General features: G+C 41.9%; 1 protein-coding gene across 6 annotated transcripts; it reads right to left on the reverse strand.

Moving 5' to 3' along the window:
- Positions 1 to 13: 13 nt before the first annotated feature.
- IL4R (interleukin 4 receptor) lies at positions 14 to 27,619 on the reverse strand. 6 transcript variants are annotated; one of them, XM_084641378.1, is made up of 13 exons: positions 27,470 to 27,619; positions 26,776 to 26,819; positions 26,384 to 26,668; positions 14,883 to 14,962; positions 14,525 to 14,638; positions 9,444 to 9,585; positions 8,368 to 8,537; positions 7,307 to 7,464; positions 6,141 to 6,300; positions 5,392 to 5,491; positions 4,416 to 4,494; positions 4,183 to 4,268; positions 14 to 4,085 (listed from the first exon to the last, which is right to left on the reverse strand). In XM_084641378.1, exons 5-13 carry the CDS (start codon positions 14,592 to 14,594, stop codon positions 2,672 to 2,674), a joined length of 2,379 nt encoding a protein of 792 aa, XP_084497504.1. In that variant the 5' UTR covers positions 14,595 to 14,638; positions 14,883 to 14,962; positions 26,384 to 26,668; positions 26,776 to 26,819; positions 27,470 to 27,619; the 3' UTR covers positions 14 to 2,671. The 6 variants fall into 6 exon arrangements, with proteins under 6 accessions (XP_084497504.1, XP_084497507.1, XP_084497505.1 ...); XM_084641381.1 differs by lacking the exons at positions 26,384 to 26,668; positions 26,776 to 26,819 and having other exon boundaries at positions 27,470 to 27,618; XM_084641379.1 differs by lacking the exons at positions 26,776 to 26,819; positions 27,470 to 27,619 and having other exon boundaries at positions 26,600 to 26,705.
- Positions 27,620 to 27,932: the final 313 nt, after the last annotated feature.

Consider the following 27,932-nt stretch of genomic DNA (forward strand, 5'->3'; position numbering starts at 1 on the left):
CTAAACCCGATAATTCTTGTATAAGTCTTTAATGTGTTAATCACCATGTTAACAATGAATAACGTGTTTTCATTTATCAACATCCTCATTATAGTGGCGTAAGCGCCAGCGTCCAAACAAATGCAAACACCAACCCTGAACACGTGCACCTTGCAGTAGTGCCCTCCTGAGGTTACGCACTCCCTTTGTAGGGCCACAAAGGTCTACATGGGGCACAAAACCCCTCATCTGCCTGCCCATCTGAGTTTTGTAGGTCGTTCTGCAGCAGTGAAAAACGTCCCTTATAGAAGATGCCAACGCAGTAGCTGAACAGTGGCCACAGATACATCCTCTGAACTGGCCTATGCCTCTCTGTTTATGGCTAGAAATGGGAAAAGGGATTTCTGAATAATATGAGCTGGCTTGAAATGTAAAGAATTTGCAGTGGCCATTTAACTATCTGGACTCACCACCTTACTGTGGAATTTATAATGCCACAGTATATACTTCTATGCTCAAGTAGCTCAGAATCAGAGGAAAAACCTTTGGATGTATTATCACAAGGGCACATGTGATCCCAGCTGAATTCAGAATTCAGCTGTGGGAGTCGTTTCCAGTCTATACCCCAGACACATACAGAAACCTGGTGGAATGCACACACAGCTTAGGGAGTTTGATCCTACACTAGTCAGGCTTTTTTGGTATACACAGTTTAAAAACATCTGATCTCAGTTACATTGATACCAGTGTGGAATAACACCACTGACTTCCACAGAATTACTGCAGTCACATTAAGCTAACTGACCCTCATGAATACAGTTACTGAGGGCTAGACGGTGCTGGCCTTGCAGCCAAGAGGGGGGCAGACTCAGGAGCCTTCTGTAAAAGGGTGGATTGCCCATTTAAGGGCTAGAGGTTTGGGACCAACCAACCTAGTAACTAACTAGTCACACCTGAGCAAGGATCAGACGAGTCCCCTATGAGAGCAGCAGAAAGCTGCAGGGCAAGAATGGCGTGTGTCTGCAGGAAACCAAATGCAGAGTGAGAAAGGTTCCTGCAAGGAAGACCCTGAGACCAGGGGAGTTGCCCCATGGAGTAACTTACTAAAGCAGGGAAGACCCTGAGACACCAGGGGAGCTTGGAGGCCTACAGAGAGACATTGAACAGTGACTCAGCCCCAGGAAGGAGGGTTTGGGAGTGGGATTCCCTACCCAAGGGGGAGAGAGATTCTGAACTGGGGTTAGGGCCTGGAAGGCCAGTGTGTGTCAGGACTAAATAAATTGGACCCAAATAGGGGAGTGTTCTAATTACTTTTGGGCTCTGATCTGGAGTTTTTGGGGAGTCCATAAAGGGAAATTAGGCAGGGTGATGCAAAGCAACCTCTGGCCACGAGGGAGCTACAGCTTTCCTTCTCACATCACCCACACCAGGGCCAGACACAGTTACAATCCCTGCACTCTCCTGAAAGTAGCTAATGAGAGGCTGTACAAAGGTGTCCTTGAAAGTCAGCAACCTCCTGCTTTAACTTGCACCTTCTTTCAGTTCCTTGGGATGTGAACCAGCTTATATAGCACCCCTGAATCTGAGCTGCAGGGTCAACATCTTTCCCATGCAAGTGTATTCGGGCCAGACCAACACTGGGGAAGCCAAAATGAACATGAGTTCATGCCCCATGCAGCTGCTACTAGTTGTGGGGGTGCAATCAGGTCCCATCACGGACTCTAGCTGAGTCTGTAGCTTGTCACCATCTTTACACTGGGAGAGCCACTGCTGGGATCCTCAAGTACCAACAGCCCCAAGAGTTCAAGCCATTTACCAATCGCCAGCTCTGTAGCAAGTGTGACCATGACATCCCAGCAAATCTATTCTGATCTGTTCCAGAGCCCACCCAGTGTCTGCATAGTGACAGCCTGCTCTTCTGGAGGGAACGTGGGAAAACAAGCAACATTTCCATTTTCCACACTGTTTATTCCCAAAGGCTATCTTGATTGCAACCCCATGAAATTTATCTAGGTCATGTTCATATAGCAGTTACACAAGCTCCTGTCTATGAAGGTAAGTTTCACTGTTTACTGGTTCATCCTAGTGCTCTCACTCATTAGGTTCATTTGGCCTGTTTTTATGAAAAGTGACTTTTTGATCCCTCACCTGGAATTGAGCAATAATCAAAAGGACAGGGTCCTAAACAGGGGCTGTCCACAAATGGGCCACCCAGTGGCAACTCGGTTGAGTTCAGGGGCTCTGAAGTTTGATTTCTTTCTACGGATGGTTTAGATACAATAGTATTGTGGTTCAGTGACCCTTCTGATAAATTAACTGCACAGCCACTTCCCATGCTCACAACATTCTGTAACTGCGCTTCACTTTTCTTCCGCATTTACAGACGTCCTCAAATGGTCACGTGTATGACACAGCAGAAGAGGACATGGCATGTTATTGCTACTCTCTTGTATCCTTTCATCTGTACAGTCAGAAGTACAATTTTTTGTCTCCTGCATGGTCCTCCCAGTCTTCCCGAGAGCTAGAATCTAAAGACCACAGCAACTTTTTCACGCCCACAGTATCTTCATCTTCACCATCACTACATGGTTCATTAAAGCCGATAATCCAAGGGCTGTCACTGCTGTTTTGTGTGAGAGCCGCTCCTGAACTCAGACCAAAGGCAAAGCCTGTGGTAACATCTGAGTCAATGCTATAGAAAGTCTGACAAGTTTATCTCCAGGTCAGATTCACAGAGAGTGATAGCTGGAAGTGCTTCTTTGAGGTTGTTGTTTAAAAGGTTGATAAAGGGTTTATAAGGCGACTCAGAAATAGCCTCACTGTTATTGTCACAGTGTGTATTATTGTCTTTGAGAGCAATACCAAAAGGCTGGTAACTAGATGGGTTAGAAACAGAGGGGCAGGAAATTGCAGCTGCTTTTTCTGGAACATGTTGACATGTTATATGCTTGTGTACTTCTTTCTCTGGCAGGAAAAATGAAACTTTGTCATGAGCATGGGAGAAAAACCATGGAAAGTCTAAGTCTTCTGAACAGATGGTTTGACAAGCAGTCTCAGTGCAGTCACCCTTGTGGTTGGTGTAACAGCTTTGATCACCAAGGGGTTGATTGGCTTGTTCTTCTCTGTAGGGAAGTATTTGATTCTCTGGAAACTCTGCTAAGGAGAGTGAAGAGCCTGGGTTTTCCAAACACTGTGTCAAGCTATTGCTAACTGTGGACTGAGACAGCAGGCTGGCAAAGCTCTTATATGCTGTGCTACAGGACTCCATGGACTGAGACAGCAGGCTGTCAAAGCTCTTATATGCTGTGCTACAAGGCTCTGTGGACTGAGACATGAGGCTGTCGAAGCTCTGATATGCTGGACTATTTATTCCGTCTTTGATTATCTCAGAGGAAGGAGCATTTGGTGATTTTTTAATCAAGACCAACAAGTCATGCTGAGTCTCAGAACTGCAAAGAAAGTGTCTTTGATGCAACATGTCTGGAGGATTCTTTGCCTTGGGAGAAGCAGTGTCTATGTTAGAACTTTGATAACCAGATTCAAAAGATTCTTCTGATCGCACTGACTTTGTGCTAGCTGCTCTACAGTTGAGGTCATCCTGAGAGGCTGTAGTTGAAAAGGAGCAAGCATGTGAAGTATCACATGACTGTTGATCCTGGACTACATTTTCTTTTGGTGTTTGCTGTGATGAATTTTCTGATTCACAATTCTCAAAGGTTTTTTGCTCTTCTATGATGAAGTCTGGAATTTCAGTGTCATGGATACTGGTTCCACATTCTAGTAGCTTAATAAACATGTCTGCAAGTGCATCGTTGTGTTGAGTGTGTTCTATAAAGCTATTAGCACTGCTCTCACAAGGTGGGCACAAGAGGATCTCACTCAGGTTGTCCTCATGGCTCTCAGTTTCAGTGTTTCTTGAACACTCACAGATTTCAAGAGAATCTTCAATCAAAGTGACCTCTGGAATTAGAACAGCTTCATACTCTTCTGGGAACCACTCTCCACATTTATTCAGGCAACTGCCAGGTTTCTCACCACTTTTGACGTTGTCTTTCCCCTTCAAGGTTTGGCCTTGAGCATATTTTGCAAGACAGTTCTTACAGCTTCTGTTTTTGGGGATGAAAAGGAAGGCACAATTAATGTTCACTTGATAGCAAAATATTTTATGCTGTAAACCAGAGAAATGTTCTTTATTTTACTTACAGTTGGTGTTCCATGTGAGTCTGTTTCACATCATAGAAAGGTGCCTTAATTTCATCAGTGGACAGCATTTTCCTCCAGACTGAAATCTAAAAGAGGCATAAAACAGATTTAGGGTATGGTTGAATTAAACTTGATATTTCTCTGAATCACAGTCAGCACCAGAACATATGACCTCTTTCATTTTTTAAACACATGGGAAATGTGTTTTTTTGTAAAATCTTTAAATCACATACCTGAGCTCCCTTGACATTCTTAACAACAAGATGGCTCTTGGCTGGATTTGGGATTTGATCCCACCATTCTCTCTTAACTCTGCAAAGCAAGAATCGTTGCTTACTCTTAGCTGTGCTTGGGCCCAATTCCCCAGTTTCACTACCCCTACCCTCTCTCCTCAACCAGTCTGTATGCTCAACTGGAAGCACTTATTCTGTTTATGTCCAGGAGTGACAATGCTTTTCAGCAACGCTTGTGTAAACATTTGTGCATATATTAATGATTAACTGGCCTGAGCACAGTCACATGGTCAGATTATTATTTGAGATTGTGAGAAAACAGGAAAATCTATTAATGTGACCCAAGTCCAGCAAATTACTCCTCAAAAATAAAATACTGCAATAAGATAACCAGCACTATTGAGATACTTGTAGAGCTGGGGGCCCAAAGATGACAGATCCTGCTCTGACAAGGGGAATACTTTATAAAGATGAGGATGTTGGCTCTATTAACATTTTAACATTATATTAGCTGCATTTGCTCTCTTCAAATTATATGGGCCAAATTCTGAGGATTTTACTCAGGCCCATTGAAATCAATAAGAATTTAGCCTGAGCAAGGACTGAGTAAAATCTGAGTAAGGACCTCAGATGCAGCCCTTAAAAATGTGTATTAGCCTTTCAACAGTAGGTCTCATGATGCTTTACAAACACTCATTAATTAAGCCTCAGTAGGCTCCTGTGAAGTCCTGGCAATATCATACAGATGGTTTAGTGGAGAAAAGTGCTGTAATCTAATCTCTTTATATGCCTGGTTCAGAGAGATGATATGAAGGTTAGTTAATTCATGTTTGTAAAGAGATTGCTTGTATATCTTCAGACAAAAGGTCCTTTATGATTACAAAGTACTATACTACTGTACATGCCATTACGCTCTTTGAAACCGAATATTTGGTGAACTGCTGCTCTGTAAACCCTTGTGCAGTATGATACATACATGGCAAAGCAGAAGTAACAGATTAAAATCAGAGCCGTGATCAACATGCAGGATATGAGAACAATCCTCTGCAGACTATCTTCTAAAGTTACTCCATAATCTATATATTCAGAAATAAAAGCACAATCAATAAGCATAGTCATGTCAGTGATCTTCTGTACACCTTGAAACAATGCCAATTAAAGGGTTTAAAGTAAAGCCCATATATGTATCAAAATGTGCATGGGGACCTACAGTTATGGTATGTGAGGCATTCTAGAACATAAGAACGGCAATACTGGGTCAGACCAATGGTCCATCTAGCCAGTAACGTGTCTTCAGACAGTGGCCCATGCCAGGGGCCCCAGAGGGAATGAAGAGAACAGGGAATCATCAAGTGATCATCCTGTCGCACATTCCAAACTTCTGGCAAACAGAGGCTAGGGAAACTTCAGAGAATGGTTTTGCGTCCCTGCCCATCCTGGCTAGTAGCCACTGATGGACCTAATGAATGGTGGGAGCAGTGGAGTTGATTACTGTGTGGTTGTTGCCCTTTTGGTAATATGCTTTTTGTTTTCTTTGGAGTCTTTGGGCATCGGTCTACAATAAGTAAAAGTCTGAGGAGGAGGATTTTATTAGCAGCCCTGGGACTCACTGGCTACATCTCTCTAATTGACACAGAAAGGCAGAAGAAATAGTGGGATGTACACCATGTGCTTTAGAATCCTGTAAGATTCTTCCACTGTGTTGCAACTGTTACTGATACTTACCACTGTGAAATTCAACTGCATTGCTCCAGTCACTCCAGTTGGTGGAATAGCTGCCTGTATAATTACGCCGTACCCTTACAAGGTAGTCATACCCTTGCTTCAACTGCATTGCAAGAATTTTGAAGTGTGTCGTTTGGTAGGGAAGCTGTTCTACAAACTCCTGAATAAAAAGTGAAGTAACACATTTAGGTTCTATATGGAATATATGTTTAGTTTCCTGGACAGTGTTAGGTGTGACATTCAGTTCATATAAATATGTTTTACTGATTTCACTGCTGTAACCATCAAATTGATACCTGCTGACAAACCAAAGGCTCAAGATGTATTTGAAGAGAAATAAACTCCTTTGCTGCACAATTTAAGGTGGATTAAATCCATTTTCAGCACACAATTAAAAAAAATATCAGGAATAATCTAAATAAAACATAGAACCTGGCTAATTTATTCTGAGAATCAGCCTATGACTATTGAACTTTAATATGTTAAGTTTGTTATTAATGACTTGAGTTTAATGAAATATGAATTCAGTGGCATCCAGGGCTCAAACTGGGGCAGTATGCAGTAGTATCATGTCCTGGCACCTCTCCAAAGCTGCTATATTGTGCTACAGAATCTCACCTGGTCTGGATGGGACATTAGCGCATGGCAAACCAGAGTGCGAATGTCCACAACACTAGTCTGCCGTGCACTAATGTCTTGTGTGGCAACTGCTACAGCGCACAAACAGTTGTATAGTGTGCTTTGTCATAAAGGAGGGGAAGTCATAGGAGGAGCCTGAGGAGCCCAGCAGAGCCTATAGGGAGATTCAAGCCCCACCAAGGGGACCCAAACCCAGTGGAGCTCTGAGAGCAAGAACAATCATATTCTGAATCTCAGCACAATCTACTGTGAGAGGCGTCTCGATCTGATGACTCACATGGGGAGAGCTTATTCTGTGGGCGAAGGTCAGAAGATTACCACCAGTTCCACTCCTGGTGATGTCACTGAAGCAATGTTACCTGTGTCCATAGTGCTTGCTGTCCCTAATGCATGAATGATGGGGGAAATGGTACCCAGCAGTCTCATCACCATTAACCACCTGGTTGAAAGCTCCTCAAGATTTTCTGAAGGACTTTTCATACCATGGGTACCAGCTCAAGAAAGCGAAGAAAAATGCAGTTTCCTACCTCTTCTGGATTCTGCTTGTTCCAGTATTTGACTTCGTAAGTTACTTCCTCTCCATAGAGCATGTCCCCTGCGCTGTAGCTCTCGATCCACCTCAAGACGTAGAAGTTATCATTTTCACCCTTCTCAATGGTAAGATTTGTTGGGGGTCTTGGTTTAACTGTAAGGGGGAAACACTGACTCAGAGGAATGGACAGAAGTGGGCTATTCAGTCACAGACAATGCTGTAGTTACAGATGTGGGCACTGCATTCAGCCTTGTTTCCCTGTGCTCTGGTACAGGGATGTAAAAGCCAAAACCAGAATACTCCATACTGAAATGGGATTTTTGAGTCAGTGGAATTAGTTGTAGGTCTCAAATACATGTTATCAGTGGCCTGCTCCCAACATGAAAAAAATGCATAGAGTTGCTTCATAGCTTGTGCTCTGGGGATGGGGATTTGCTTGTGGCATCTTCTTGGCCAACCTCTCCCTGGTGCCTGTGCTCCGGGGATGTGATCCCAAGGCACAGATTCATACTCATCCTGCTAGTGAGCAACAATGACAACAAAGAAGGGCTCAGATCACTGCTGCAGGTTAATCACTACACAGGTTTCTTGAAATATTTCTCCTAATATCTGAGGTGAGACAGATTTATCCATACAAACTATTTTAATACCAGGAAAGTATGTGGGCACGCATGTGTGTAATAGATATATTTATGCTGACTGTATCCTGTGACATCAGAGAGACATTAACTATTTTACCAAAGGCCATTGCAATCTACCAAGAATTAGTTCTAGAAACCCTGTTAAGCCCATTCAGACACTCAGGGTGGTGATTAAACTGTCATGAGATGTGTTGGGGGCCAAGAATCCTGGCTACAGACGTTTGTCCTCTCTCAGAAATAGGCAATGACATCTTACTCCTCATCCCTGAATTCTGTTGCCAGATGAAGAACACATTTTAGGTGCGTTTCTCTCAGAGGATAGGAAGGTGCTGACTGTGTGATGCTGGTGAGGTATTTGGCTGGGGATGTGGAATGGGATATATCAATCACAAATCTGTAACAAACTATATCTCACCAATGTATGCCACTTCCACAGTGTCATTCCATAGCACTGTCCCATTGGCCTGCAGTGTTAAATGATATGCGAGGCCTGCCGCGAAATATTCGGGCAGAATTATGCAAATGCAGTTGGAAACTGAATTCATGCTGCTGCCTTTTCCAGTCTCAGGGATGCATGTGTTATATCTGAAAAATATCAGAATTGACGTGATGTTTACATAGGATTAAGCACTCAGTTCATTTAAACTAAGCCCCCATTCAGTGTCATCAGAGAAGGCTCCCAGTGGGTAAGCTGAATCTGAGATGCACAAACTTAGTTCCCAGAAAGCATTTGGTACAAAAGTCTTAGCTATCTGTGTATCCCCCAGTGAAAAACTCAACAGAGAAAGCTATGGCCTAGTCTATAAAGGAGAAATTAACACAGTGAGGACCCATTTTTCACCTGGCTGCAAAAGAGAGAGCATATTGGTGACGGAAAGCCTTTTAGTCTGGAAAAGAAAGAGGGGTCAGCTAACCTGTTCAAAGTGATGCCACTTGCATGTCTCTGGGGAGAAACTGTAATCAGCTGGGGAGAGCAGGCTGGAACTGGCTTCTGTTGTGGGAGTGCCAGCAGGCCTCTGCACAATAGAACCAGGAATAAGGACTTGGCCCTATGTTCTTGCGCTATATGCAGGAGAGCCACTGGGTTCCAGGGGAGAGGGTGGGGGAGGGGAGGGCAAGCCTTTCCCCCAGGCTGAAGACAGGGAATACAACCCCTTCTAGGTCACACAGCTACTGCTGAATACTCCCCACATGGAGCTTCATGTCCGGTGAAGGTAGCTGCCGATCCATTGGCCCTGCCATGTTCCTGGTTCACACCTAACGATCCCCTCTGCACCGGGGGTGCAGGGACGCCTGTAGAGTTGTACTCTACCAAACACAGGGGGTGAGGACCCCGAGCATTATGCCCTTCCCCATGCAGCAGGACCACATTGATTCTGCTGTGCTTCAGACCTCACCCCATGGCCATAGAGAGGTAGAGCAGGGCTGTTAATAATTGCAGCATATTTAATGTTTTAACAATGAACCCAGAAAGTGGCAATAAACACTTACACTGTCGATAAAATTTCCTTCTTGTAATAGAGCCGGAATTCCTTGGAGCAGTTTGTTTGTGCAGCCGCTTCCCAGTGACAAGACAGCTCCCTGGCATAGTCAGTGAAGCACTCAAACCTCTGTATACGCCCTGTTGCCAAAACTAAGGAAAAACCAACACAACACTGAGCAGTGACAGAAATAGGAAACAAAATCAGCCAGAACAGGGTCTGGTGCTAAGAAGTAGAAATTTCTTCTTTTGAAACAGAACTATTAAAGGTTTCAGAGTGGTAGCCGTGTTAGTCTGTACCAGCAAAAACAATGAGGAGTCCTTGTGGCACCTTAGAGACTAACAATTTATTTGGGCATAAGCTTTCGTGGGCTAAAACCCACTTCATCAGATGCATGGAGTGGAAAATAGTGTAGAGAGGTATAAAAACACAGCATATGAAAAGACGGGGGTTGCCTTACCAAGTGGCGGGGAGGGGTCAGTGGTAACGAGCAATTCAATTAAGGTGAACTATTAAAATCTCTTAAAGGGAGCGTGAAAGCTCAATCATTTGACTTGTTCAGATTAAATGGGAAGAGAAACTAAACTTGGCCCACTACAGCGCACACCTCAAAATTCTATGGGACAAAACGAAAGGGCTGTACAATCAGAATTTGGATCAAAGACCCCAAAACAGCTTCCAGCTCACCTACTCTCCGGCCCCGAAACATTATCATTGGGAAATTAGTTTATCACAAGTTCTGTGTAAAGGTTATTAAAGATTAATCAGAGAATATCAGAATCATAGATAGTAGTGACAGAAAAGATTAATTAGGCACCAGTGCACTCTCCTAGGAATCAGAATAAGGTTCCTGCCTACAAGGCATTTTCTAGTGTTTTGTCAAACATCCCAAGCAAGCAGGCTTCCCTCACTCCCTGCGATAGGCTTCTCCATAGTCTAATTAACTTTCATGTTTAAAAGAAGTTTTCTCCTGATACTTCATTCCCTTATTCCTAGTTATGCCCATTATTAATTAATTAATTAATATTATTATTGTGTATTGTAGTAGGGCGCAAGGCCCCAGTCAGGATCAGGACCATGTTGTGCTGGGTGATGCACGAACACAATGGGTATGTTTACACTGCAATTAAACACCCGTAGCTGGATGCCAGCTGACTTGGGCTCAGGCTAAGTGGCTGTTTAATTGGGGTGCAGATATTCAAGTGTGGGCGGGAACCTTGGCTCTGGGACCCTCCCCACTCACGGGGTCCCAAAGCCCAGTCTCTAGCCTGAGCCAGAACATCTACACCACAATTAAATAGTCCTTTAGCCCGAGTCACGGGAACCTGTGTTAGCTGGAATGGGTCAGCCACAGGTTTTTAACTGTAGTGTAGAGATACCCAGCAAGACCTGCTTCCTACTCCAAAGAACTTACAATCTACTTTGAAACAAGATGCCATATGTGACTGTACTGAACAGCAGAAGGGAAGGGGGTGGGAGGGCATGTGTGACAATAATCTCATGTAGTTATAAAGGCTAACAACATGCCCCAAAATTCTGAAACGGGAACTTTTAAAAAAACAAACAATGTCAGTAAATACCACCCACTTTTCCTGTCCTAGATAATTCCTCTCCCTCTCTGGCGCTTGACCCTTTGGGTATTTGTAGACTTTTGTCACATCCCCCCAGTCCTCTCTTATACAAGCTATGCAGATCTAACTCTTCCAGTCCTTCTTTTCAAGTCAGTCTCCTCCACCTCCCTGGTTATTTTTTGTTGCTGCTGTCAGAACTCTGACAAACTTGTCAACATCTTTCTTTCTAGTAATGAGGTTCCCAGGACAGAGCCTGCTGGCAGTATTCCAGCTGAAGTTACACAAGGGTTAGATAGAGAAAGGATTCCTCCTCTGCTCCAGGACAGGATGATTCTGCATATGTAACCCAAAACTCTTTCGGTCCTTTTCTTGCTGTCATATCACAACGCAAACTGAAAATTAATTTGCTGGGAAGTCCCACTCCTTAGGGTTCCTTCAGCCACTCCTGCTTCCCAGGTTCCTCTCACCCATTCAGCGTTTGGGCTTGGATTAATTCTCCAATATGTCAAAGTTGAGTTTTACTTGGTAACTTCTTGCCCATGTTTCTAATCTCCCTAGGTTCCTCTGTATTATTTCTCTGATGTGATGGGTATTTCCACCTACTCTTTATGAAGTGTAATCTGAAAATTTCATGAACATGCCGTTCATTCCTTCTTCAAGAGCATTAATGAAGTTGTTAAATAAGACTGGATCTAACACTGATCCCTGTGGTACTTTACTAGAAACTTAAGCCAACTAATACTTTGCTGCTTATCATTGTCATTTGTTTATGGTCTTTCATCCTCATTAAAATCCATATATATTACATCTGTTACTTTCACTTCCTCTTCTAAATGCCCAGTCCTTCTAGTCTTAATCACCAAGCAGTCCCTATTCACTTGAGTAATTCCATTTACATTAGAAATCATCACAGAAATCATAGAACATCAGGGTTGGAAGGGACCTCAGGAGGTCATCTAGTCCAACCCCCTGCTCAAAGCAGGACCAACACCAACGAAATCATCCCAGCCAGGGCTTCGTCAAGCCAGGCCTTAAAAACCTCTAAGGGTGGAGATTCCACGATCTCCCTAGGTAACCCATTCCAGTCCTTCAGCACTGGGACTCACTTACTTGACTAGTACTACTAGCATGTGTAAGAATTGAAGCTTCAGGAATTAATTTTTTTAACTCTATAAAATAAATAATTTAGTATGTTTGGTATGATTTACTATTTATAAACCCCAACACTTCCTGTTGCTCATGGTTCCATCATCATCTAAATTTCTAAACTGTTTTGCTTGTGTTTTATTTTACTGAGGATAAACATTAATCTTATTGGTAAATAATTAACAGGTTCTTTCTTCTTTCCTTTTCTGAACATCAGTACCACATTTGCTTCCCTCGTCTTCTGATATCTCCACACCGTCCACGTTTTTTTCAAAAACAATTGTCAGTGGTTCAGTCAATTAAGGATAAATTTCCTTCAATACCCTACAATGCATATTGCTAATTTGTATAGGTTTACAATTTCAAAGTACTCTTTAACTACTCTTTATTCATTGTGATTTTTACAAGGTCTTTCTTACTTTTTATTATTCAAACTTTTATTTATTTTTCCTCTTAAAGACAGATTTTAAAAGAGGAGTTCAGTGTATCAGTCATTTTTGAATCAGCATTAATTTCACTCCCTCCTAATTTTTAATGGTGTTTCCTTCTCCCTTGAGGTGTAAAAAGCTCTCTCTAGTCTCCTAAACTACTTTGACTAGCAGCATTAATTCATTTGGCCTTTTACTTCCCTTATCTTTTCCCTACAACTTTTAACATACTCTGTATTTATTTTACTGTCTTCCTTTTTCATCTCTAGCACAGTTTTTAAAATCTCAGATCTTTGAGAATTTCCTTTTGGAACCACATACAATTCAAAGTTTACTTTCAATTTATATAGTTGAAAAGGGGAACTGAGATACTGAACTTATTTTTTTATCTTCAACAAGAAAAATTCAACAAAGAAGCTTGAAACATGCAATTCATAAGGAAGAAACAAACCTGTAAAACCAAACATTGACAAAAAGTGGGTTAGAAAATTTTGGAAAATCTAAGCATATTCAAATTAGATGTCTTAGCCGGTATACACCTGTGGGGCTTGATTCTTCTCCCATTTAATTCTATTGCAAAATTCCCACTGATATCACTGGAAGTAGAACTGGGACTGTGGGAAGTAAAGAAATGAGCTAATGCAATTTTTGTACCACAGACAGTTTTCGTTTTTTTTTAAACCATGGACAAATGAGGTGCTAACAAAAGACTGCACCAAAAGTAAAATGTAGGACTGATTCTCAAGAGGGTAAAGGAGGTACCCTGGTAATTATCATCCTATAAATCTACCTTCTATTCCCAAGGAAATATTGGAAAAGATATTAAGAAAAAAGTCCCCAGACATCTAGAGCCCAATCCTCCTCCTGTTAGATAAACTGCACTTCAGTGGTCTCCAGAGGATAACCAAAGAGCAATGAGCAGCACCGGCGGTTTATAAAGGTTAAATCTTACCAGAAAAACTTGATTACTTAAAAAAGGATAGAATTGGTGGGCAAAGGGCACATAGGAGACATCACATATATGGGCCTCAATCATCCTTCCCTATGGAGGCACCAAAAGCGCTGGACAGCACCAGGAAACTCTTCAAGGTTTACTTCACAGTTTACAAGAAATTTTCTCCTCACGCAGTGGGATTTGAAAGGGATTACAGTGTCACAGCCTGTAGGGGAGAAACCCCTACACACACTGAAGCATCTGTGCACTGGTCTGCTGTTTCCCCCTCCTCCCTGTCACCATAGCTTTCTCAAGAACCACGTTGCTGTTGGCTGAGTCTCCGCATGGTGGGCAGTGGTAGTCATGAGAGGACCCACCGGGAGTTTAATACTCTGTCCCTCCAGGGCAGATATCCACTGGATAGCCTTGGGCCAGCAGGGGACAGTGCTGCAGAGAATGCAGACTATAGCAATATGAGCACTAGCCGTGTTAGTCTGTATTCGCAAAAAGAAAAGGAGTACTTGTGGCACCTTAGAGACTAACCAATTTATTTGAGCATGAGCTTTCATGAGCTACAGCTCACTTCATCGGATCCGATGAAGTTAGCTGTAGCTCACGAAAGCTCATGCTCAAATAAATTGGTTAGTCTCTAAGGTGCCACAAGAACTCCTTTTCTTTTTGCGAATATGAGCACTATAAACAAAGCAGATAGATTAGATCAGAAAGCCAGTTGCAACAACAGGGGAACAGAAAGACAGTCTCTCCAAACATCCGTTTCAGCTCTTTATCAATTCCTGAGTTTTTCTTTGCATGTTGAAAATATTAGTGGAAAGATATACTAGAACTGAGACTATATTCTAACATATAAATATTGTTGATATTTGCAATCAGACATATTATTATGGCTACTGAATTATGGTAAAAATGTTGCTTGCTAATTGTTCTATTCACTTTAAAGTGTTGTTGATAAATTACTTTTAAATGAATTATGTTACAAGATTAGCAAACTCACTGTGATATGTTGCACATGAAAAGAAAAGGGTCCATAAAGCAAGCACTGCAGCCTTCAGGCTGTCAGCCATTGTTAGCACTTGTCAGTTTCTGTAGGAGAAGCTGTACTGAGATCCTGCAATAGAAAACATTAAAAGCTTAGATTAGCATACAAACTGGTTAAAGGACACAGTTTTTTCTACCCTTCACCCTCCATATTGCCCCCAGTGCCAGATGTTAGCACATCCAGTATATTCCGAATCCCCTGAAGTTTTGCCATGGAATAAACGGAACAATTTAGCAGATAACGAAATTACAAAAGACTTAAATGAGTTCTTTAAAAAAGTCTTCACCCCAGAGACTGTTGGAGAGATACCTACACCAGACCTACTCTTCTCAGGTACTAAAGATGAGGAACTGCCAGAAACTCAGGTCCCAAAAGAGGATGTACTGGAACAAACTGAAACATTTAAGAACAACAAGTCACCAAGACCAGATAGTTCAACCCAGAGTCCTGAAGGAATTTAAGATTGAAGCAGCTGACTTGCTAACAAAAACATGCAATTTCTCATTAAAATTGGCTACTATCTCAGTGAACTAGAGGCTAGCAAATACCATACCAACCTTTAACATAAGGCGCTGGGAAGATCCTGGGAATTACAGACCACTGAGCCCTACTGCGGTTCCAGGCAAATTTGTTAAAACAGTAATATGGAGTTATAAAGCACCTATATGAACATCCTATAATAGGGACAAATTAGCACAACTTCTAAAAAGGAAAATTAGGCCCAAAGAATTCTTGTATATTAAAGAGGCACATCAAGCACATAGTGGATAAAATAGATCCAAATGACATTATTTGAACTTTCAAAAATCTTTTGACAAAGTCACTTAAAAAAGCTATTAAAGAAAATAAGTGGCCACATAGTGAAAATACTGTCTTGGATTAGAAATGGCTAAGGTCTTGTCTTCACTAGAAAAGTACAGTTAGAACACAACTTTGAAGAGTTGTGTTAACTAATACAGTTGTGACCATGACTTTGCAGGCAGTGTAGACAGAGACAAGTCTTGTTCAGCATTATGTCAGCTGGTTACAAGCAAACGCTAGTCCCGTCCTCTGCTGCATATGGTCCTGTCTCCTGTCCGATATAGAATCATAGAATATCAGGGTTGGAAGGGACCTCAGGAGGTCATTAGTCCAACCCCCTGCTCAAAGCAGGACCAATCCCCAACTAAATCATCCCAGCCAGGGCTTTGTCAAGCCTGACCTTAAAAACTTCTAAGGAAGGAGATTCCACCACCTCCCTAGGTAACGCATTCCAGTGCTTCACCACCCTCCTAGTGAAAAAGTTTTTCCTAATATCCAACCTAAACATCCCCCACTGCAACTTGAGACCATTACTCCTTGTTCTGTCATCAGCTACCACTGAGAACAGTCTAGATCCATCCTCTTGGGAACGCCCTTTCAGGTAGTTGAAAGCAGCTATCAAATCCCTCCTCATTCTTCTCTTCCATAGACTTAACCATCCCCAGTTCCCTCAGTCTCTCCTCATAAGTCGTGTGTTCCAGTCCCCTAATCATTTTTGTTGCCCTCCGCTGGACTCTTTCGAATTTTTCCACATTCTTCTTGTAGTGTGGGGCCCAAAACTGGACACAGTACTCCAGATGAGGCCTCACCAATGTCGAATAGAGGGGAACGATCACATCCCTTCATCTGCTGGCAATGCCCCTACTGATACATCCCAAAATGCCATTGGCCTTTTTGTCAACAACGGCACACTGTTGACTCATATCCAGCTTCTCGTCCACTGTAACCCCTAGGTCCTTTTCTGCAGAACTGCTGCCGAGCCATTCGGCCCCTAGTCTGCAGCGGTGCATGGGATTCTTCCGTCCTAAGTGCAAGACTCTGCACTTGTCCTTGTTGAACCTCATCAGATTTCTTTTGGCCCAATCCTCTAATTTGTCTAGGTCCCTCTGTATCCTATCCCTACCCTCCAGCGTATCTACCTCTCCTCCCAGTTTAGCGTCATCTGCAAACTTGCTGAGGGTGCAATTCACACCATCCTCCAGATCATTTATGAAAATATTGAACAAAACCGGCCCAAGGACCGACCCTTGGGGCACTCCACATGACACCGGCTGCCAACTAGACATGGAGCCATTGATCACAACCCGTTGAGTCTGACAATCTAGCCAACTTTCTAGCCACCTTATAGTCCATTCATCCAGCCCATACGTCTTTAACTCGCTGGCAAGAATACTGTGGGAGACGGTGTCAAAAGCTTTGCTAAAATCAAGGAACAACACGTCCACTGCTTTCCCCTCATCCACAGAGTCAGTTATCTCGTCATAGAAGGCAATTAGATGAGTCAGGCATGACTTGCCCTTGGTGAATCCATGCTGAGTGTTCCTGATCACTTTCCTTTCCTCTAAGTGCTTCAGAATTGATTCCTTGAGGACCTGCTCCATGATTTTTCCAGGGCCTGAGGTGAGGCTGACTGGCCTATAGTTCCCAGGATCCTCCTTCTTCCCTTTTTTAAAGATGGGCACTACATTAACCTTTCTCCAGTTGTCCGGGACTTCCCCCGATCGCCATGAGTTTTCAAAGATAATGGCCAATGACTCTGCAATTACATCCGCCAACTCCTTTAGCGCTCTCGGATGCAGCGCATCTGGCCCCATGGACTTGTGCTCGTCCAGCTTTTCTACATAGTCCCGAACCACTTCTTTCTCCACAGAGGGCTGGTCACCTCCTCCCCATTTTGTGATGCCCAGTGCAGCAGTCTGGTAGCTGACCTTGTTCGTGAAGACAGAGGCAAAAAAAGCATGGAGTACATTAGCTTTTTCCACATCCTCTGTCACTAGGTTGCCTCCCTCATTCAGTAAGGGACACACACTTTCCCTGACCTTCTTCTTGTTGCTAACATACCTGAAGAAACCCTTCTTGTTACTCTTAACATCTCTTGCTAGCTGCAACCTCAAGTGTGGTTTGGCCTTCCTGATTTCAGTCCTGCATGCATTTTTATACTCTTCCCTGGTCCTTTGTCCAGTCTTCCACTTCTTGTAAGCTTCTTTTTGTGTTCAAGATCAGCAAGGATTTCACTGTGAAGCCAAGCTGGTCGCCTACCATATTTACTATTCTTTCTACACATCGGGATGGTTTGTCCCTGTAACCTCAATAAGGATTCTTTAAAATACAGCCAGCTCTCCCGGACTCCTTTCCCCCTCATGTTATTCTCCCAGGGGATCCTGCCCATCAGTTCCCTGAGGCAGTCAAAGTCTGCTTTTCTGAATACTGAACTAGAAGGTTGATTCGGCATTGCATTTCCTATTTTCTTATATTTTTTTCCTGTGTGAGGCAGTTCTTCTGTTGAAAATCTCGAAGCCCATAGCTTGCATATTATCTGTTCATCTGCTTCTCACTCTGTGATGTGCTAGTGAGAAGAAGACTTCTTTGAATATTTCCTATGGTGAGAGAGATTTTTCTGTAGAGGATTTAATTTACATTAAAGTAGAGGGGACCAGAGAACAATATTTGCAGCTCATGGGTCACTGTCCTCTCTTGCTCACCTCACTACCAAAGTAGAAGAAACTCTTCTGTACCTTCACTGGGTGTGAGTTTCACCAAAGCACAAGACAAGAACTGGCTGCAAGAGCCACAATTCTGCTGTGGAAGAAATTGGAAATACTTTGGCCTTTTATTTGTGGAAGTGTGCACATATGTGCAACTATGCAGGCTGTGGTCAAGGCTAGCTGCAGCCACGTTCCTCCAAGCATTGCCTTTCATCGAGTGTTGGGAAGAGTTGCAAGAAGAGTTGCTCCTACATTGGTTGTAAATGATGGGAACACAGAAGATAGTGTCTTAGATTTTGTATGTGTGTAAATATTTACACACATACAAAAACCCAGTTATAATGAAATGGAGTAAAAGGACATGAATTGCTTAAATACATTTCAAAGGACTTCTCCTGTAATGAAGCTTCACTCCACTCTAAGGCAGGTTCCACTGTGCTATTCCCCTCCTTACCTCAAGCTGTATTAGTTGTTGAGCTATTCAAAATGGTCAGGTTTCAGAGTAGCAGCCGTGTTTGTCTGTATCCGCAAAAAGAAAAGGAGTACTTGTGGCACCTTAGAGACTAACCAATTTATTAGAGCATAAGCTTTCGTGAGCTACAGCATCTGATGCATCCGATGAAGTGAGCTGTAGCTCACGAAAACTTATGCTCAAATAAATTTGTTAGTCTCTAAGGTGCCACAAATACTCCTTTTCTTTTTTCAAAATGGTCACCATTTTTTAAAATGGTATATTATTTTCTACTCTCCTCATATGAAAAAACCCCAGTGAAAGCATTGGAAAATTTTAACCTTAACGGTTAAGGTTTCACAAAGTTATGAGTGACTAAGGAGTTAAGATGGAAACTGTTAAGCAACCTTAACTAAGCAGTCACTGCTGATCCCACTATAAAGTGCAATGCATTTCTATTTATCTCACACACACTACCTCAGAACTGACTTATCAGCATTTGAAAACAGACAAAAATTGACTAACCAAAGAGTAAGAAATAATTCCAAAAGGACACAGCTGCCTTTGGATTTGAACAGAATTTTCTGCATCTGAAAAATAAGAACAAATTCTCCAAGATACAAATTATTCCTTCTCTGTCTGGATTTCTCAAGAGAGGAAATGGTTGATTTCCAGTCAACTGTTGAGTAATGGTGTCTCATGACTAGTGTTCCAAGAAACGCTTAAAAGATTTGGCAAAGAATTCCACATTGCGTAAGCATATACAAATCAACAGAGCCCAAAGCAAAAAGATCTCCCCACAAAAAAGATTTTTATGTTTTGGCGAAATGGATGCAATCTACTGCTCAAAACAGCAAAACGTATTTTTTCTTTCTAATAAAAGCAGTAGATTATTAAATGAAGCTCAGGAATTAGGAAGACTGTTAAAATCGCAAAAGTTGTCCCATATGTATGCCCTAAAGTTTTTCGTAATAACAAATAATAAAATAAACGTAACACTTACAGTGTATATCTTCAAAATGCTTCACATACCCTAACTTCACAACACCCTGATGAAAACAAGTATTATCATTCCAATTTTATAGTTGATGGAAATAAGGCATGAGGTTAAGGGACTTGCCCAAGACCATAGAGGAAATCAGTGTCAGAGCTAGGAGTAGAACTTGGAATTTCCTGGTCCTGGGTTCTATGCTTAGACCATTCCTCTCTCTTAAAAAAAATGTGATGGCACACAGTTAACTTAATATAAGGCAAATAATCAATAACGTCCAGCCCTGATTTTTAAATAAATTACATGTATAAATGCATCAAATTACATGTGCACTTAGCATGACTGTTACACATACTGGATAACTGCACACACATATGACTAATTATGGTCATTTCCACCCAAGATTGCTCAATTTACATATGTGGTAATTGTGCATGTAAACGGATACCTAATTTGTTTAAAAATCAGGCCTTTTAATTTTAAAGAACAATCTGTGACACTCTTTAGAACTGACATATCTGTTATAGTCAGAACCTAAAATCAATTTAACAGTACAGAATGATAGAGTAAAACCTCATTATATCATTAATGAACTGGATGAATAAAGAGCTTAAGAATCATAAGAACACAAGGACATAAGAACCAGCTCATGTTGTATCCAAATCTGAAAATAAAGAAGCCAGGAAATAGATTTTATTGCATTGCTATATTATTATTGCTATTTACTGTTATGTTTTGTTAAGTACCAACAAAAATGAGAGATCCAGAAAAGGAATACAATTCATAATGGGCTTTTTGTTTGCTTATTTCTTGACATTGGATAGTGATTTCACAGTGCAGACATAGGCTAGAGTCTGCAGGCCTCCTGGAAGAAGTGGGTTTTGGAAAGAATTTGAGTTATGAGAGGGAGAGAGCAAAGGATGTCATTTCTGGAACAGGGTGGTGTAGAAGGTCTAAGGGGGAGAGTGAAAGAAGATGAGACTGGTGACACTGGGAGAATGAAGGGGTGAGTGTGTGTGTTGGGGGCCACTCTGAAGAATGAAAAGGGTGAATTAATTCTCTGTATTATTTCTGTTATTTCAAGGATTATTAATGTACGTGACAACTCAAATTATCGCAACCCAAAGCTCTCATGCTTGCAATATATAAACATAAAATGTTCCCTTAGACTCTTTCCCCCTTGTTTTGTCATCCCCTTAATCTCCCTTCATGTTATTTGTTTTCTCCACTTGCACAAGGTTAGTTGCAGTAGCAAGGCCTTAGATTGTAGAGTCACAAGGCAATGACCATGTCTTATTTTATATGTTGTGCACATCCATGGTGATATATAAATAACAATAGTTCCCGCCTCATTTTAAGTTTGGCCACTGCATAAAGAAGGCCTTTTACTTCAGAACAAGGAACAAGACATTATTTGTATATGTTGTTTGTAAATGAACCTTTCCTTTTGACTTCTTCAGTACCACTCTCCTTGTCCAGCTGCCACCACTTTGGCTGTTCACAGCTCATGACATTTTCCACGCTCTAACTGCCAGTGTCCTAGTGCTTGGATGCATCTGATGAAGTGAGCTGTAGCTCACGAAAGCTTATGCTCAAATAAATTTGTTAGTCTCTAAGGTACCACAGTCCTCCTTTTCTTTTTTCATAAAATGAAGTGTGTCCCCAGCAGATGACAAGACTCATTGAGACAAAGCTCTCTAATAGGGGGAAAAAGCTTTTAATCAAAAGAGGGCAGACAGTTTTTCTTCAGTAAAACCTAAACAGGTAATTTTTATTCTTGTTGTTGTTTTACTTAAGATATAATCAGATTTGTGCATTCCAAGATAAGCATTCATGAAGGGGAAGAGGAAAAGGCAAAGGGTGTCATGACATGTCATTTGGATCTATGACCCACCCACTAACCTTGTCTGCAAGCAAGAAGGTATTTTCTCAGATAACGAAACTGCAAGTGTCTAGCAGTTGTCTTTACTTTTCCCCAATTACATTATTGGTCTTTACTTTTTACCAATTATAAGAATTGTAAAATCATTTCAGGCCCATAGCTATGGAATTCTAATGGGTGACAGCTGTCAGGGACTCATAGTAACAGCAGATGTCATAAATGATACCTATAGGCAGGGCCCAGTATAATCCATGGCACAATTGGACTAAATCTGCAGCAAAAAATCCAAAATTCTGTATCTCCAGGACATATCCTTCATTCCTATCCTTCCCACACTCAAACACATACATGACTATGGCTCAAATTTGAACATTCTCATTATGCAGCAAAAATATTGATTTCTGTGGCATCTTGGAAAAATGCTGTAACACTTGTAGACCAGGTACCATCTCTTGCCAAGGCTGTAGGCATCAGCTAAGCACTGACAAATCCAGAGCTGGAAACGAGCCCAGCCCACCTCCATGTTAGTATTGTTCAAGACAGGTGTTAACTTGCAAGGATGTGTTTAGTTTTTAGATTCTATAAAATGCTTGTAAGTTGCTGCATGCATCAATCTTCCTTATGATGTCTGTATCCCGTGCTATAAGGTAATATGTAAGTTTTGCTTTATAACTGTAAAAATGTTTGCTCTGAACTTGTGAACACATGTAGGTGGAATAGGTGCTGCAACTAAGGGTGCTGCTGCACCCCCTTGCTTGAAGTGGTTTCCATTATATACAGGATTTACAGTTTGGCTCATTGGCTTCCAGCACCCACACTGTACAAATTGTTCCAGCACCCCTGGCAGGAGGAGTGCCTACCTTGCCCACCAAGGAGGACTATCAGAACAAAGTGGGCCATTGTGAAACAAAATGATTAAAGCTATGAGCTGGTCATGGATTCTGTGATTTTACGTGACCTCTATGACTTCAGCCTCTGGCAGCAGGGCTCTGGCTGTCAGCCCTGGGTGGCAGGGCTCGATCTTCCATGATTTATTGTTTATAGCCTGCATCCTGCCCGTGACTTTTATTAAAAATACCTATGACAAAATCTTAGCTTTAATCAAGATACAAAGACTTTGCTAATTGCCCCTACACAGGTTAAGTGCAGAAGGGCTTGTCCCATCAGTTTTAATTTTGGAAGACAGAAATAAAGATAGCGGACATGAAATTTTTCCATCTCTTTGCTGTTTGGACTCTCACAGGGACAGAGCTAGGAAACAAAAGCAGAGATCCTCAGGGTCAACTTGGGTTAGCCCTAAAAGACATTTAGTGCTGACAGACTACTACATCTCTGTCACCTTTTCGAACCACAAACTGTAACTCATATGTGTATAAGTGTTGCCTGCTTTAACCTGTAAATAACTCTTGTGACGGGTTCCCCACAGGCTGCCAGCTGGAACTGAGGTATCACTGAGCCCTCTGACCCATCAGCCTGGGCTCCCTCTCACACTGTGCTGCTGTGACAAGCTGCAGACACGCTCCTGGTCTTACACTTCCACTAGCATACACACCGATAGGGACACACCCAGCTGCAGTTACATACAGGCTCTCTGTCTGGCCACTGCACGAACCAACAGTAGAAAAGATAAAGCCAAAGTAACTCTCAGCTCCCCAGGCACACACTTCCTCTGGATCATAAACTCAAGATTATACCATCTTGCGCTGCACAAGGAACTGAACAGAATAAGCTCATAGAGTTGTCGTCCTCCCTCCCACGTGGAGAGGAAATGCAACAGCCTCACTGAGCTAAGAGTCCCATGCACTTCACTCCAAACTCACTGGTTTAGATTAAAACATAAAATAAATTTATTAACTACAAAAGATAGATTTTAAGTGATTATAAGTGATAGCAAACAGATCACCTAGCAAATAAACAAAAAAACAACCTAAGCTTAATATTCTAGATCAGTGGTTCTTAACCTTTACTGCAGCCTGCACCCCTTTGGTTCTCAAAATATGATCTCGTACCCCTTAACAAAATCATTGAAGTAGCTCAGTTCTTTAAACCTAGATATAATTTTTGCTTGTATATTACAGTAATAATTAAAAATGTATAATGTTAATAAACACATAGGTTTGATGAAACAAAGTAGTTGTACTTAAGTGCCTGTGCTTAATTTGCATTTTCGATGATTTACCATCTAAAAAAATCTGTCATATCGTGCACCCCCAGGGGGTGCGTGCACCCCAGGTTAAGAACCACTGTTCTAGATAGTCTGGGTATGAATAGCAGAGTCTCACCCTAACTGATGGTACAGGCAGACTTGTAGATTCTTAAGGCACAAGCTGCATTAGCTTTACAGCTTGGGTTTTTCAGGTCTTCATACACAGGCTAGAAATCCCTTTAGACTGGGTCCAGCACTTCCCCCAATTCAGTCTTTGTTCCTCAGGTGCTTGAAGGAGTCTTTTGTGGGGAGTGAAGAACAATAGATGATGTCACTCCCTGTCTCATACAGCTTCAGCATATGGTGGGAACCCTTTGTTTCAAAACTTAGTTCCCAGACCGGTTTGTGGAAAAATACTAACATCCCAAGATGGAGTCCCCAATCATGTGGCCTGGTCAAATGTCCTTGTAGAGTCATAGCTGTCATTATTTACAGGCTGTCTGGGGTGTTCCAGCTTGGCCATAAGCTTCTCCTAAGGCCTATTGTTTTCCCTAATGGCTCATTGCCCTGAATAGAATCATAGAACTGGAAGGGACCTCGAAAGGTCATCTACTCCAGTCCCCTGCACTCATGGCAGGACTAAGTATTATCTAGACCATTCCTGACAGGTGTTTGTCTAACCTGCTCTTAAAAATCTCCAATGATGGAGATTCCACAACCTCTCTAGGCAATTTATTCCAGTGCTTAACCACCCTGACAGCTAGGAAGTTTTTCCTAACGTCAAACCTCCCTTGCTGCAATTTAAGCCCATTGAAGCCCATTGCTTCTTGTCCGATCCCCAGAGGTTAAGAAAAAAATTTTTTCTTCCTCCTCCTTGTAACAACCTTTTACGTACTTGAAAACTGTTATCATGTCCCGTCTCAGTCTTCTCTTTTCCACACCAAACAAACCCAATTTTTTCAATCTTCCCACATACCTCATGTTTTCTAGACCTTTAATCATTTTTGTTGGCCTTCTCTGGACTCTCTCCAATTTTTCCACAACCTTCCTGAAATGTGGCACCCAGAACTGGCCCAGAATAGGCCCTTCCCAACCAGCTATCTAGACTGAAAGCATGTTGTCTAGTGGGCATGACCCATGTGTAACTACAATTGAAGTACAGATACATAGTCAGGATTTATAACTTCAGATACAAAACTGATACAGGCATATAAATAGGATAATCATATCAGCAAATCATAACTTTTCCAATTACACTTTACAGAACCCATCTTGCATAAAATACATCATAATTATGCTATAATTATATCATAATAATACTATTATGATAAATATGAGGTGCAGTGTCACAACTCTCTCCTTTCTTTTTCCTGGTTAATAAATCCTTAGTTTGTTTACTATGGGATTAGCTACAAGGATTGTCTTTGGTGTGAGATCTGAGGTACAAATTGACCTGGGGTAAATGACCAGTCTCCAGGACTGGAAGCAACCTGAATATTTTGTGATTTTTGGAGTAAAGCAACCATTCATCACAGAGTTAAGCTTGCCTTGATGGCACGATAGACTGGAGTGCCCAAGGGGACTTTCTGTGACTCCATGGTAAGACTGTTTTAGTGCTCCTGGAGTTCACATTTGTTACTGGTTTGGTGGAATCTCATTATAGACCATACCACCAGTTTGGAGTCCCTGCCCTGCTTTTTGACCATCTACCCTGAGGTTGACACTCATGGTCGTGAACCACTGCAGACAGCGTGACAAATGCTATGTGCAGAAATGGAACAATCTCCGAATCCAAAGGTCCCTGATTGAAATAACTAGGACAGTTCACTCCTCTCAGAGCTATTGCTGCTGGCTCTTTGCAGAGTTAGACAGGCATCCATTCACACTTTTGAGGTTTCCTTCGCAGTCATAAGGACTAGAAATATAATTCTTTAAAAAATGAAATCAGAGATTCTGGAAACAATTCTGCAGCAGGGGGTGAATTCTACTGCAAATTCTATGATTGCTGAATACTCAGGGCCCTGGGAAGAGTGGTCTCACATAGGGGAACTTGCAGGAGGTATCTGTCAGGAGGTTTTCATGGTGACAGATATCTTTTTGAATTTTCAATTTTGATATGGAAAAGAAAAGATTTCAACAGGCTTCTCGGGGTTAAATAACCATAAGAAAGAAAAATGGGTTTCTGCCAACAGCAAAGTTGGTACTGACACATGAAGTCTAGCCTGAAACCTTCCTTTTTAAATAGTTTAATTCTGACAGGAATTGGAGATAAAGCTGAATTTCATTAACATCTGCGAGAGGTTTTCAGTATTTAGACTACATGGACCTTCCTTAGTCAGTCATCTAAAACTGCTCTTCTACATTTACACCTTTCATATTCTGATATATCTTCTGTCCTCAGATGCGATCAGTATTGCTGTATAAGCCTCCAGGAAAGATAAGGGAACGTTCAGTAAAAGTAACTGGAATTCTATTAATTCTTTCCTGTGATACTTGTATCCAATTCTAACAAGCAAATAACTCTAAAGAAACCTTTTTCAAACAATTCCAGCCACAGCGTATTGATCAAAGTCCTGATAAGAAAGACAAATATTATGACTCCTCCAATTACCAATAGAGGAAGGTTGGGCATTCAATATGTAGGAGAAAAATGGAATAGCTTTCTATACTTTCAGCAAAGATAAATGTAAATACAAGTCAAGCCAGTAAAACATAGAGTTCACAACACAACTCTCCTTAGCAAGTAATCAGATAAGGGTAAAAACTTTCTTCAGCTAAATATAAGAGAGAGAGAGAGACAGAGAGAGGTGGGGGTGGAAGCTCTTTGGTATAACTTGCCTGATCCAATCTTCATTTTCAGGGCTAGAAAGTGAATTTTGTTATCAGGTAACTTTGTCCCAAGCCAGTGAGTGGGAAGCGCTGTTCTACTCCGTTCTTCATTTTCAGGGCAGGCACTGTACAAACTTGTTTCTTTCAATGGGTTATTGCACATTTCCTTATTACACGCACTCTCCTAAGCAGAGTGGAATTTGCATTCCCAGCCCACTCATTTACCTTTGTCAAACAAACGTCTTCTTCTTTTACATGGTACAGTCCTACACAACAGAGTTCCCAGCAACGACACTACAGAGCAGGCAGAAGGAAATAATTTGTGACTCAATGGAAACACCCACAGAGGAGGCAGCTTCCTTCTCTTTTATTCTCCTCCCCACGTGGGGCTCAGTTCTCACCAATGCTAGCATTCCTTCTTTCCTTCCCCTTCACGAGCATGGCCCTAGACAAGTTAGACACGTTTTGTGATTTTAAAAAGCAGGTCACGGGCCAGTGGCATTTAATTTTCATTTACAATCAGTACCCTGGAAACTAACCCATATTCTCAAAATGGTGAGCAGAAGCCATGTGACACCCTTACCTTTGTAACACCATGCAACATTTTTGAGATTTTCAGTGTACAAGTTGGATATTTGGCTTTACTAAGTACTCTTCACACCAGGCTTTGCAATTTCTGTTTATTCTTGCAGAAGTAACTTATTCTTATATTAAACAAATCCTGCATCTTGGCAGGGGGTTAGACTTGATGACCCTTGCGGTCCCTGTTAGTCCTATGGTTTTAGGATTCCCTAAATCAGAGACAGCACCTCCCATTGTAAGCCTGTGTGTTCAGTGGTCTATAACATTCTCAGATAAGCCTTTTGGGGCTGAATTTTCTCATGCATGTTTTCAGCCATGACATATTACTTATTAGAAAGTCTGAAGAAAATATGCGTTTGGCTGTAGACAGTTACAATACAGCATTAGTCTCCCCAAAGTCCATTGACTTAAACTACACTGTAACAATGGGCTTTTCTTCAATGCAAAGTTAACTTGAGTTACACCTGGAGTATTGCCCCTAATTCAAATCCAATCTACACACAAACCCCTTACCTTGAGCATGGTGGTGCTTTTAACTCAAGTAGGCTGGCCAGTCAGGAGTTACAGACTAAAGGGTGAAATGCTGCTGAAACTCGAGTTGCTAATGTGACCACTTTGCAGTGTAGATAGAGGCCATAGCCACTCAAGTGCCAAAAGTGGGCAGCATGGCTCAGTGCATCTGATCCTGTGTTCCTGGAAAGGGGCTGGGAGAATCAACTGACATCTCAAGAGAAAAGGTTTATAACTTTCACTCTCCCTCAAGGTAACAGACTAATTTCCTAGGACCAATAGTGAGGGGTGAATTTCAGCTAAGGGCCTTCACCCAATGTTCACAGCTAGGAACCATAAGCGAAAATACTCCAACTGATCTTGACAGCTGGGATGGCTGCAACCATGACCATGCTGGCCTTCAGTAATGCCCACAATGGCCCACAGCAGCATAACAGTGGCCTGAGGCACGTACAGCAGCACAGCC

Source organism: Lepidochelys olivacea (genome assembly GCF_965140295.1).
Source record: "Lepidochelys olivacea isolate rLepOli2 genome assembly, chromosome: 10".
In the NCBI taxonomy this organism is placed as follows: Eukaryota; Metazoa; Chordata; order Testudines; family Cheloniidae; genus Lepidochelys; species Lepidochelys olivacea.

Bases quoted from the DNA above. Each gene is read 5' to 3' on its own strand.
- IL4R (XM_084641378.1), bottom strand. From the start codon at position 14,594: ATGGCTGACAGCCTGAAGGCTGCAGTGCTTGCTTTATGGACCCTTTTC. The intron at 8,538-9,443 runs GTAAGTGTTTAT...GATATTTTTCAG, and splicing joins AAGGAAATTTTATCGACAGT to ATATAACACATGCATCCCTG. The intron at 4,086-4,182 runs GTAAGTAAAATA...CCCCAAAAACAG, and splicing joins ACTCACATGGAACACCAACT to AAGCTGTAAGAACTGTCTTG.